Genomic DNA, 12,522 nt, shown 5'->3' with positions numbered 1-12,522 from the left:
GTGATGATCAATTTGATTGCGTTGAAAATTATGTCTTGTCGTGATGATAAGAGTTTAAGTCATGATTACATTTATACACCACTCGACTTTTGCTTATCAGTCGAGTGGTTTACCATTTTTGTCCCTCCCGGGAGAGATTGAAGAAAGAGAAAACAGTTGATGGCATTAACCAAATAACGAAAGCAAATGAAGGCCATTAACGTAAACTCACAACAAAGTTACCGTTGGAGAAACGTTGCGTTTATTTAAACTTCAGTCTCCTTCAAAGGTACTTCCAATTTTTGCAACGGACTAAATTTCGAAAAAATATCTCCAGAAATTCTTCCTCTTGAAAATCGAAGGAAATCGAAATCGTCAAGGAATTTGTGACTGACTGTGAGTTTCTCTCTTCTCTTTTCCATTTCCATGCTGTTGTGTTGTTTCGATTGCTGTGTTTAATTGAGAAACAGATGGAACAACAAGAAATCGATGAAATGTAGTGATTAACAAGATTTTAGGGTTTTTGTTTGGTCAAAGTTGCTAATGGAAATTTATTGTCCTTTCTCTCGATTCATGCCGTCGGTAGATGATGAAATGGGAACTTGGAGAAATTTCATAATGTAAAATTAGGGTTTTTCTATATGTACTTTTGTTTTTGAGATTGCTGAAGTATGATCTGAAATTAGGAAAGATTTTCATAACGAAAGATTAAGAAAATGGGAAAAGATTAGCCTTAGGTAATCTTCATTCACAATCGGATGATTTTTTAGGTTTCTGTAACCATGAATTGGATTACGTTCTGATTTTCGTAGGTGTTATTACTTGAACTTTTATTATAACGGATCCAAATGTTATATGCCTTTTGCCTCGTTTTCATCATTTAATTTGCATGTTGGGTTCCTTTCTTTCTATTCGCAGGACAGAATAGACATCTGTACTATCAACAACATGGCAATGACATTTCAAAATGGTGGTCTCATTCATGATGAGAATCTCAATGTTCAGTATACTAAAGGTTGTGACTGAAGCTTTTTATTTGAATTGAAATCTAGTTCGTTCTTGATCCATTTAGTATGGTTTTAAAATTGTAATTTGCATCACAGGATCGGCTGTTGCAGGGAAGGCTAATGCCATGAATTCACAAAGGAAAAATGGGCTTAGTGGGCGAAAGCCCCTTGGCGATCTATCAAACTCAAGAAAGCCAGTCATTAACCAATCATCAAAACGGCAGACCACGAAGAATCTCACATTTATTGATGAAGAAAATGGTGCAGGAAAAACGAAAAACATCCCAAAGGGATCGGAGAAAGTGCAGAAGGGTACTCGAAAAGTGCTCTCAGATATTTCAAACTTTGGAAAGAACATCAATCACAATACTATTTGTGAGGAGCGCTTCCTGCACAACCATCAAGACTGTATTAAAGCACAAAATTGCTTAGACAAGGATCAATTTTTGAGCATCATTGGACTTGGTATGGTTGTGTCAAGTTTTAACATCTTTCATGAAAAACCCACTTCTCTTTGACGTTTCTAAGAAATTTTTGTTTCATATCTTTTGCTTCTTGTTATTTAGATCACTCTAAAGAGTTGAAGATATCCACCACGAAAAAGGTTAGTTTTGATGATATTTCCCTTAGTTCTCTAGTCTTTTGGAGCAAAACATAATAACCATTTCGGGTTTTTTCAGCCTGATAGTCCATTGAAGCTCGAGGAAATGGATGAATTTGCAGGATTTGATGAATCTCCAAAGAAGTTGTTTCTCTTTGGAAGAAGAGGATTTGAACCGTCATCACCTTGCAAATCCCCAGAATCATCACCTTCACCTTCAATAGATCACTTCTCTTTCTTGACGGATACCAATAGTATCGAATTCACATTGATAAAGACCCCATGAAGCGCACACCTTGGGCCTTGCTTTCATCTGGAAAGGTCTAGTAATGGGTGGTATTGTGATTGATATGATAGTAGACTCTATAGATTCTAAAACTAGAAATGTCTTGTTTAGTATTTTCCTAGACTTTTAGATGCTTTAAAGGCTGTTTTAGAAACTAGAAATATATATATATATTTTTTTGTGTGTTTTGATTGTGATGAAGATTTATTATCATCATCTCTCTAAGCTTTTTTTTGAAAAGATGATTTTGGAAGATTGTAATGGAACAGATCTTCTGTTTGGTCTAGGCAATATCTTTGTATATATCTTCTTCCTTTGTTATAGTGTTTGGTACATCATATCCATTTTATGTTCTATTTATTGGTACATAACTGTTGAGGAAATAAAGTTGATAAAAAGGATCCCAAAAACAATAATCTATATCTCAATTTTTGTTAAACAAAGAAAAATGAGAGTGGATCCCAAAAACAATAATCTATATCTCAAAATTTTGAAGGTTTGGTTTATTTATTTTAAAGAAAATTACGCCCAACACCATTTTTAATTATAAATTTCGTGCTTTCAGTATAAAAAGATGGTTTTAGTTAGAAAGAAAAGAAAAAGGACAATTACAAGTGAAATAACACTTCAAATGATGAAGAATAAATCATGTTTGTCCTCGAAGAAACGTGATCTATTTAAAAAGTGAATCTTGTTAATTACATTTGTTGATGCTTGCTTGTGTTTCTTGATCGTAATGAAATGTGAGATTTATTAAAAAACTAAGAATAATCAACGTGATTAAATTTAACGATTGCATAGGTTCCACTGATTCTCTTTAGATATTTTTGAAAGGTTTTTCAACAAATTTGTGATCATTATGAACATTTCACAATTACTATTTACATATTCGCTCGAAATAATAACAAAGATAAAAAGACAACATGAGCAAAGTAAAACACAACCTCAATTATAATCAGAATACATTCGTAAACAATCCAATTACATTTGTGATAAAGAAGACAATTGATCATTTACAATTTGTAAAAAGACTTTCCTTCCTTGTTGCTTTGGTCATAGAGTGATTGTCTTAATGATAGGTTGATTTTTTTCCTCATTGCTGTGGTCCACAAGTATTTTCTTTTGGGTGTACAATGAGAGATTAAACCTAGAAAAATAAACCACACCCATAGAATTTGATGTTCAAAATCGAAGCTTACGTGCTTTAAAGATTGTTTATTATTCTACTTAAAGAAACCTGTTTGCTTTTAACATGATCAATATCAATCGAGAAGTTACAATATAGTGTTTAAGAGAAGTCTTTTTATTGGATCCAGAGAGAACTTGGGTTTAATCTCCATTGCCCTATTATTTTTCAGATAACATGTGATGCACACAATTGATGATAAACTTGATAATCATTAACGCAATTTGATATATCAACCTTATATCTCATATATAAGCAGTTAACTAATGTATAAAATATAAGGTGTATCAATAACATTGCTAATAGAAATGTTGATGCACTAATGGGACAAGACGGAAATCGAGCACTACTTGTATGCTCTACTCGCAAATCTAGAGCTATTGTGACTAGATTTTCCAGAATATTAATATTTTTAGCTATTTTTGCAAATCTCTTTTAGAATTTCTTCTATAAATGTTATGTTTCTCATTAACCAATCCAAACTTAAGAGATAGAAAAGTATATTTTCAATAATTAATGATATTAAGAATAGCCAAATAGGGTGCTTGCTGTCTCTGCTCTCCTGCTGGAAAACGTTTGATCCAGCGAAATTGTGAAACCTATCTCATTGTCAATCTTCCTAAGAGCCAACCCCCACCCACCCAACATATATCACACTTGTTAACAATACCACTGCTTCGTTGAGGATTGCACAAAACAAGACTCAAATAGAACCTACATGTTTTTAACCGACCACTCGAGCTTAAAGAATAGAATCTCTCAGCCAAGCTCGCCATTAGCATTGCAGCCTCGAAAGCCACCACATAACACCACCAATGTTATGCATATTCTAAATTGAGTTAAAAGATGAGCTTATAAATAGCTCACACCAATGCGAATTCTGTTGAAATGTCATTTCAGTCATGTTAAACAAGACCAAAAGGGAGGGTAAAAGGAGCACCTAAAGGCCTGTGCAAGCTACCCACCCCAACAAAAACATCAACCCTCTCGCATCTATTAACTTCCTAGCCTTGAGGTTACCAAGGATGAACCTTCATCTCTTCTTTTTCTTTTGAATGGATACAGGCTTTCATCTCAATTTACGATATTCCCTAATCTAATTACACCAAGCATCAACTTACCTACAACAATTCCAATGCTTCCAATGTTGAAACAGTCAGAACATTAAACTAATCATGAAGGATTAGGAGTATTTTAGAGTGATTAAGAGCATCCTAGAACTTAAAAATGACTTACATCACCAGTTCCCTAAATCTCATTCTCTACTCCACACCCCTAAACCCTGCACCAAAAGCGATCCCAAGCATCAACCACTCTGTTTTCCATCCCCAGACACTCACTTCTTAGTCCTCACTATAGTATTTCCCCCATGGAAGTATTTTAAAGACAATTTTGACAATGATGGCACCCCCAAAGCAGCTAAGCGAGAAACTATATTATAGGATCAGATCTGGAGAAGAAAAGACATGAACAAAAACAGAATAGTTCACAAGGTTGCTTCATTGAAGTACCTATACTTAATGCAAATAATTTTGGATTTATATGCATCTTGATTTACAAATCTCCTCTCTAATGTAATATAATTAGACTGCTCCAACAACATTAAAGAATGTATTCCGGTTACTGTATTTGCAATCATAAAGCACCTTGACTGATGGGATCTTTTGTTTTATCACATAAGCAAAGTAGCTGTTTTCAGGTCAGAGAACTACGTTTGGATTAAATTAGAAGCAACAGATGTATAGTAAATCCAGCCAAACAGACAAAAAAGGGAAAAAAAGGGAAAAGAATCTGTAATGCAAGTACCTAAAGAACAAACAACTACAAAAATTAAATACACAATGAAAGCGAAAGTTCTGCTGACCAGAAATTGTCAAGAAGCTTCATTCAGTAGAGTGTATCTGTTGTAAATACATAGTTAGAATGGTAAGTTCTGCTGACCAGAAATTGTCTAGAGCTTCATTCTGTGGGGTGATACCGGTCAGGTACACGTCTCGGAGGAAGTTTTCTTTTCACAGTACAGAAATCCAATGTTGATGTAAGAAACTATACCAACTGTGCAGCAGCATGTTCGCAAAAGATGTATTCTCTTGGCCATGTTTTGTTTTCAGCTGATAGAACTACTTTTAGATTCAATTAGAAGGGATTGTAATAGCAGATTGTAGATATAGAGAAAACCAGCTCTCTAATCAAAGTCCTAAAGATAAAATGCCATCTATTGTTGAGAGCTTTACTCAATGGGGTGGTATCGATCAGATATACGCCTCGGAGGAAGTTTTCTCAGTATAAACAGAACCAGTGCCGACGGAACAACCTCTACCAACTGCAGTAACATGCACACCAATTTTATCAGAATATTATACAACTATAAAGTAAATAAATTAGACAGAACAGAAAAGGTTTGTTCAACAACAATGGGAAGTTACAAGACCACAGATACCAACTTCTTTCAAGAGAAGAAAATCAAAGAGAACACAACACCAGAAAGTTGCACTCTAGTTGTGTATATGCAATTTGTCAACTTTGGGTCTTGTGGACATTAATCATCAGGTTTGACTTGGTTCGAGGCCCATTAGAAAGTTTTTTAAGCCCAAATTGAAGCACAAGAAGTCAGAGGTTCTTACCAGGGCTCTAAGAACTAGCGACCTACAACTTGCAACCCACTCAAAAGGGTGCAGGTCATCCATATTTAAAATAACTTTGTACCACTTAGTCAAAGAGCTTCATTACATAATCAGAGATTCTTCATCTTTCACTCAATAATCTTACCAGCTGACCAGACAAGAAATAACAGGAAGTCCTATTGGACAATAATGGGATAAGAGAAAGCCCTCTACCAAGGATCATCTAAATGTACCAGCAATTGCAGAAGTCTTCGAAATCAAATCCTAGAGGAAACATGGAGCTTAAAAAGAGACTAAGCAACGTTACAATCAATTTCTAACCCTCTAATCACTCGATTAATCTATTTACCACAAAGATCCTGTTAATTGCACACTTGCAACACAGAGAAAATCATTTTTCATGAAAGAAAAAAGTGAGGAGAAACTCCATGATCACATCACTAGTGTCCCATTGACGAGTGAGAGAGAACAAACGTTTCAGAGAAATCACCCCAAACAACTCTCATCTGCCTTCTGGCAGAGAATACTACAAACTGAACTAAACTAACGAAGACATCTTCCTTGCTACCACCAATCCACTAATGGAATAAAGATCTTGATAATTTTTGAATTAAACAGAATTGAGGACCCTTTTTTCTAGTTTCAAGCTTTGTTGTAACTAATTCTGGAAAGTTCAAGAACTTTTCTCCCTGTGTAAATAATGTCAGCTTAATCGTCGTGAATATATTATTTTTGAGAAGTGGAAAAAGAAAAGTTAGCTAACAACCCTATCAATTCCATTAAGTAAAATCATTCTTGAACCTTCATAGTTGATCTACTCGCAACCTCTAACTAAAAAGAAGTAATCCATGCATCCTAGAGAGGAAATTAGAATACAAAGTAGGGATCTAGAAACTTGCCATGTAGTATATCAGGTTGAGAATGGGATGATCTAGGACATCAAGGTCTGCATCCTTGTCAAATGCAGATAGAGCAAGCTACAAGATGAACAAATACATGTATTAATCACTAAGAGAATGTTGGATCCAGATTAGTGTAACCAAATGAAAACTCACCACAAAACATCGTATAAAGAAACAGCTAAAACAAATCGTTGTCACACAACCAACCTGCCAAGATAAGCAAAAAATATGAGTTTTTTTAATTTTATTCATATCCTCGTGTTTAAGCTAGCTTCATTCTCATGAACCTTATTATATTTGGTAGTTAAAGTAACTCATAAGGTATTAAATTCTAGGTAGGTGAGCATTATGAATTGAACCCGTTCCCTCCACGCTCTTTATTATTTACATGAGCCCAGGTGGTTTGCTAAGCCAACTCATGGTGCTTAAGAAAAAGTTACTCCTACCAGCCTCATCTAAACTTAATTTTTGAGAGCCTAAATTCGTTATTGACCCTTGAAATATACACCATTCGTCAGTTATATCCTTGATGTTTAACACGCCCAATCTCAATAATTGATCAGCAGCATTGAGTTCAAAATAATCAAGGTAGACTTCTTTAACTGAATGCTACATGAACTATGAAATATAAAGATGTCATCACGATACACTTCTAATATTCAATTTCAATGGCACTATCAAGCAGGGCTAATTTTGTGAACTTCTGGCTTTCTTAAACTCAATTATATTAAATGTTTCTAGTCCTACGGTACATTTACATTTTTCAAATGCTGTCGATAAAAAAAACACATTAAGGAGCCCACCTCATACAACTTTTTTTGGCGTCCTCTGGATTCAATTGGGAACTGCCTCAGCATGACAAATAGCCTGTTAAGAGAGTAATTGTCAGGGTGGAGCATAATTAACCACAGCTCCTGAATTCATGAACATCTATTACCTCCCACCATATATCAGGAAACCCAGTGCAGCAGAGAATGAAACCACTGGAAATAGTAAAGAAAAAATTCAACACAGATGTCTCCATAAAGTAGAATGTGGAAGACAAAAGATTCAAGTTGAAATGACATCAATTATACATCCCATTTCTTATCTTTATAAGAGAAAAGAAGCAGGTTTTGAGCTGCAACCTGAAAAGAAGAGCTTAGCAACTATAACTGCACCAGGAGAATGCTCTAACATCACAATAATCCAAATGCCGATCTGAAACACAATGACAAACAAATAAAATGATTGAAACAGAGCTGAATATAAACATATTAATCACAGCATTTTGTGTTTCATATAGCACCAACAACTATTGGCTGACATCTTTTATTTCACCTGTATAATGTACATAACTCCATTGATGATACAGTAAGCAGGCTTAAGTTTGTGAATAGGAAGACTTCGTGCCTGAAAGAAAAATAATCACCAATACAAATGGAGAATGAGTCTTACATAGAATTGATATAATATGTAATGTAACTCCGATTAGATTAAATAATAATAATAATCACAAATTACCTGGTGGTATATCTCTGCCCAAAATAGAACAAGTAGTGTGTACGTTGAAAAGAATAGAAGTCCAGGAATCTCCATAATCACCATTTCAAGAACCTTTACCAGCAGGGAAGTTTCAACCCGTACAGTCCAGAGAGATTAATCACAGTTACAGCATGGGAAAATGAACGTGGGTCTCTTTAAACATCTAGATTATCAATTTTAAGTTTACATAATGGCTTGCCTTTTTGATATGGGAATAAGATGGCCCGCTGACTGGATTGTGATGGGTAACAAAAAAACATAATGCAACAAATCTTTATCTAATAATGGTATGGTTCCCATTATCAGATGAGGGGAGAAATCCATGGATTTTTATGACAAACAGTCCAATAGCAACCGGAATCTTTTTTTATGTTTATTTATGTTTCTTGACATTTCATAGGAAACAAAGAAAATTGAATAAGATATTACCATAAATTCAAATACAAATGTGAATGAATAATTTGTTGGAAATACAACCAAAGTTCTGCACCGACTAGGGAAGAGGATGATTAGAGGCAAAGAAGTGAGAATAACTATCTCCATTAGTATGTAGCATTTTAAGGTGAAACCACAAGCAAAACCATGAGAGTTTATCCCAAAAATGGAAAATATCATACTATTGTGGAGATAATTTGGGGGGTAGATGTCCTCATCGAATGGTATTAGATCAATGCCTCTGACTTAGCCATGTCGATAGAATCCTCAAGTGCGAAACAAAGATGTTACGGGGGATCTGCGGTTGACTCTATCAAATAGGTGGTGTGCTCCGGTGAAGAAGAGCTAACCTAGATAAGTGTTTAAACAAATGCATGACTATTTAAGCAAAGGCTTATTGGTCCTTTATCCAGATAAGAACTGTTGGGTATGTGACCAATGTCCCACGTTGGCTAGATAAGAGGCCAATTGAGAGTATATTAGTGAGAACAATTGTCTTCATTGATATGAGGTTTTTTCTTTTTTTCTTTTTTTGGGAGAAACCACAAACAAAACCATGAAGCATTATGCCAAGTGGGCAATATCATACTATTTGGGAGATGTGTGGAGGCGTTGTCCTGTTATTAGCTTTTCTTTGTTTTCTCCCTTTACGTCTGTTCAAGTAATCTTAGCATGTTGGATGAAAGCTTTGCTGAATTAAGAATAGAACAATTTATCCTAGAAATGTTACGAAGTAACAAGTAACCAATAACAAAAGGAAGGTGCTTATAATAAGATCAATCAAAAGTTTTAGTTTAGATTATCATCCTTTTAACTCTTAAATAATCTCAAGAAAACATCAAAATGAGACCTAGATATACTCGATGATCAGGTGATAGCCACTGCTCTAATAGGGATTAAAAGCAAGACAATGGTAGTTGGCAACAATTAACAGAAGAAACCTACCTTCGGTTTGATGAGGAAGACACTCTTGTAAAGCCCAAAGAGAATAGCCCTCACTGTCAAAATGAAAATAAGGGAAGCACTAACTCATAAAAAAAGAACCTTAAAATTTAATGAAAAATAACAAATGTACAATCTTACATCCATTTACAATGAAATTCATCAAATGGAACCCCTTTTGTGTAGTCCACTCGAATTCCGGTACTCTTATTTGAATCCGAATAAGTTGAACCTGGAAACTTGAGCAATTACTCACTGTATTAGGCGTTATTATAAAAACAAAATGCTGCATTCTCTTTCCCACGACAGCTACTTAATCTAAATTATGCAAGTTCTTTGTTCTTTTTTCTTTCAATGAGAACCAACAAAAGAATACAAAAAGACATACCTTTACAAAAGGAGCTACCGATAAATGAACTAGCTATCTAAAGAAAAGGTAAAAGAAAGGCTCCAATCCAAGAGAACCATGTCTAAAGAATTTAGGGAAATGAACCTTTTTGGTCCGATCTAGTTTCTATTTTGTCTCTAGTTTTCAAAATTTTACCCATTTAGTTCTTAAGTTTTGAGTTTAGTTTCAAAGTTTTGAGTTTAGTTTCAAATTAGTAATTGTAACAATTTTAACCTTCATATTTGAGTTTTCTTTCAATTTGGATGATTTTCCGCTCCGTATTCATTTTCCGTCTTTAGTTTAATGTATTTCACTAATTCAAAATAATTATGATTAAATAAGTTCTAATATATTTTATCCTTACTGAAATTAAATTTACATCTTAATTCTTAATCATCTTAAATTAATTAATAGACATGGACAACAATAGAGATTATTCAATGACAAAACAAAATTTATAAATTGTAAGATTTATAAATTTAGGGATTAGATTGAAACCAAACCCAAAACTTAAGGACTAAATGTGTTAAATTTTGAAACCTAGGGAGCATATGGAAACCAAACCAAACCAAACCAAAAACGTATTTTTCCCAAGATTTTTTATGAAATTCCTTTGATGCCAATGCCCAAAGGGAAGTATTAAATCTAATACAAGACTGAACATCTTCCCAAGACCTCTCACAGTCAAAACTATTGAAAATTCTCCTTTCTATCTAACCCAATCTCCCATAGTGCAAGGTGGCAGAAAAAGCAGAGCAACAAAGAAGAAAACCCTAATAACAAAATGGAGGGTGGGGCAAAACACCTCCTCCGTCCTAAAGCAACAACTTTTCTTCCACGTGTCTGCACCTACAACAACAATTTACACATACAAATTACACCTAATGCAACCTTTGCAAGGTGTCCAAGGGCCGTGCCAGTGACTGGCATATTGAGTGTTGGTCTTGTTTCCTATCCAACGTGTAATAGCTATATCGAGTTTCCATAAACGCTCCAAAAAAAACTCTCCCATACAATTCAATCAAACTTCATTCTTAAGATCACAGTTTAATTTTAGACATTAATTGATCACTCTAATTACCAAAGAATTGAATCCCAACTCGACTGAGGTGAACCCAAAGAATTATCTTTAAATTATCACAGAAAATCAGTACCTCTAACCATTGTAATCACCTCACACATATAGTATAAGCACACAGCCCACCCACAAGTCTATTTTACTATAATCATAAATATGAAAGAGACATCTTGATTCTGGGATTGTTTCCATCATGTAAGAAGCCATGTTAAATTCCAATAAAGAGATGAACACATAAAAAAAAAAAAAAAGAAGAAAGAAGAAGATGAAGCTTCAAATAAGTAATGAAATTCAGAAGATAAAGAACAAAAAGACTAAGGAACAGAGAGAAGTGGAGTACTAAGGCAATGAGGGAGATGATGGCATAAGAAGCGGCCAAGGTGTAGTAAATCCCTTTCTGCCAATGCTCCGAATCATCAATTTCATTCCACCATTGGAATCCTCCAGCCGTAGAGGTGATTGTGGATAAAGCCCTCGCCATTAGAGCTCGAAAATGGAGAAAGAAGAAAATGGGAGAAAGAGAAGGGGTTTTTATGCTTCGTTAATGCCGCGCGAAAGGGAAAGAAGAAGAAGGCTTCTTCGCCATTAATGCGGGGGGCGCGGCCACAAGAGAGCGTAATTTGGTCTATGAGAGAGGAAATCTTAGACACGTGGACGGTTATTAACTTGACTTGTGCAAAAGTGAATGACACGTATGATATTATGACGCGGATTAAAATATGATAATAATATAAATATTAGCTTTTGTTTTCTCTCTTTTTTTTTTTTTTTTTTCCTTTTTTTCTTTGAGACAAAATCTATCTATTAATATTTTAGTTTTATAAATAATTTTGATTTTTTTTATTGAAAAAGCATTGTAATTAGAAGATTTGAATCCGGGACCTTTTATCTATAAGTTTGTGTTACCATAATTTTAATTTTAATTAAAAATATTAAATTACAAACTTTATCGAGATAACTTTTTTTTCTGCATTTGAGTTTTCATTTATTTAAATATTTGTAATAAATCATAATACTTAATATAGTTAATATTTTTTCACGGTTAACTCCACCTCATATGAATATTTTAAAAGATAAATAATAATAAAGTCATTATCTTAAAAAAATAAATATATATTTGATTCGAATAGATCTTATAGGTAAATTAATTTATGAAATTTATTTATAGATTTTGGTACAAGAACTAATTTACACATATAGATATGATAGTTAAGATTTATTTATAGAACTACAAATACTTTTGTTACCACATTTTTTAGTATAAGATTTTTGAATCAGACAGCAACAATGTGACCAATTAAACACAAATAAACTGTCAAAGATATAAAATTAACAAAATATTTATACTTTCATATAAAATTTAAGTGTGATTAAGCTTATATTTCAGTAGTTTTTTTATATGGAGTGTAAATAGTTTTTTTTTTTTACTATTTTTTAAAAGAAACGGTTTTCTAATATATACATATAAGATTCATTGGATAGAAATTTTAAACTATAGAAATCTATCAAACACATAATAAACATGTTTTAGTGGTCTATTATACACCTTAACATTTGGAATCGATATATA

At 33.7% G+C, this 12,522-nt stretch overlaps 2 protein-coding genes across 3 annotated transcripts; one reads left to right on the top strand and one right to left on the bottom strand.

The window, feature by feature from the left end:
* Positions 1-108: 108 nt before the first annotated feature.
* LOC103495422 (uncharacterized) lies at positions 109-2,178 on the top strand. Its single transcript, XM_008456979.3, has 5 exons — positions 109-375; positions 898-994; positions 1,083-1,451; positions 1,553-1,590; positions 1,667-2,178. Exons 2-5 carry the CDS (start codon positions 928-930, stop codon positions 1,871-1,873), a joined length of 681 nt encoding a protein of 226 aa, XP_008455201.1. The 5' UTR covers positions 109-375; positions 898-927; the 3' UTR covers positions 1,874-2,178.
* A 2,723-nt stretch (positions 2,179-4,901) lies between these two features.
* LOC103495421 (tobamovirus multiplication protein 1-like) lies at positions 4,902-11,565 on the bottom strand. 2 transcript variants are annotated; one of them, XM_008456977.3, is made up of 11 exons: positions 11,293-11,565; positions 9,628-9,718; positions 9,490-9,542; positions 8,089-8,181; positions 7,906-7,977; positions 7,713-7,785; positions 7,523-7,568; positions 7,389-7,452; positions 6,739-6,792; positions 6,583-6,660; positions 4,902-5,382 (listed from the first exon to the last, which is right to left on the bottom strand). In XM_008456977.3, exons 1-11 carry the CDS (start codon positions 11,431-11,433, stop codon positions 5,290-5,292), a joined length of 858 nt encoding a protein of 285 aa, XP_008455199.1. In that variant the 5' UTR covers positions 11,434-11,565; the 3' UTR covers positions 4,902-5,289. The 2 variants fall into 2 exon arrangements, with proteins under 2 accessions (XP_008455199.1, XP_008455200.3); XM_008456978.3 differs by having other exon boundaries at positions 9,628-9,725; positions 11,293-11,441.
* Between the last annotated feature and the right edge of the window lie 957 nt (positions 11,566-12,522).

This window comes from Cucumis melo, chromosome 1 (genome assembly GCF_025177605.1).
Source record: "Cucumis melo cultivar AY chromosome 1, USDA_Cmelo_AY_1.0, whole genome shotgun sequence".
Taxonomy (NCBI): Eukaryota; Viridiplantae; Streptophyta; class Magnoliopsida; order Cucurbitales; family Cucurbitaceae; genus Cucumis; species Cucumis melo.
The sequence above is the reverse complement of the archived record's forward strand: the minus strand, read 5'-3'. Positions and strand labels throughout refer to the sequence as shown.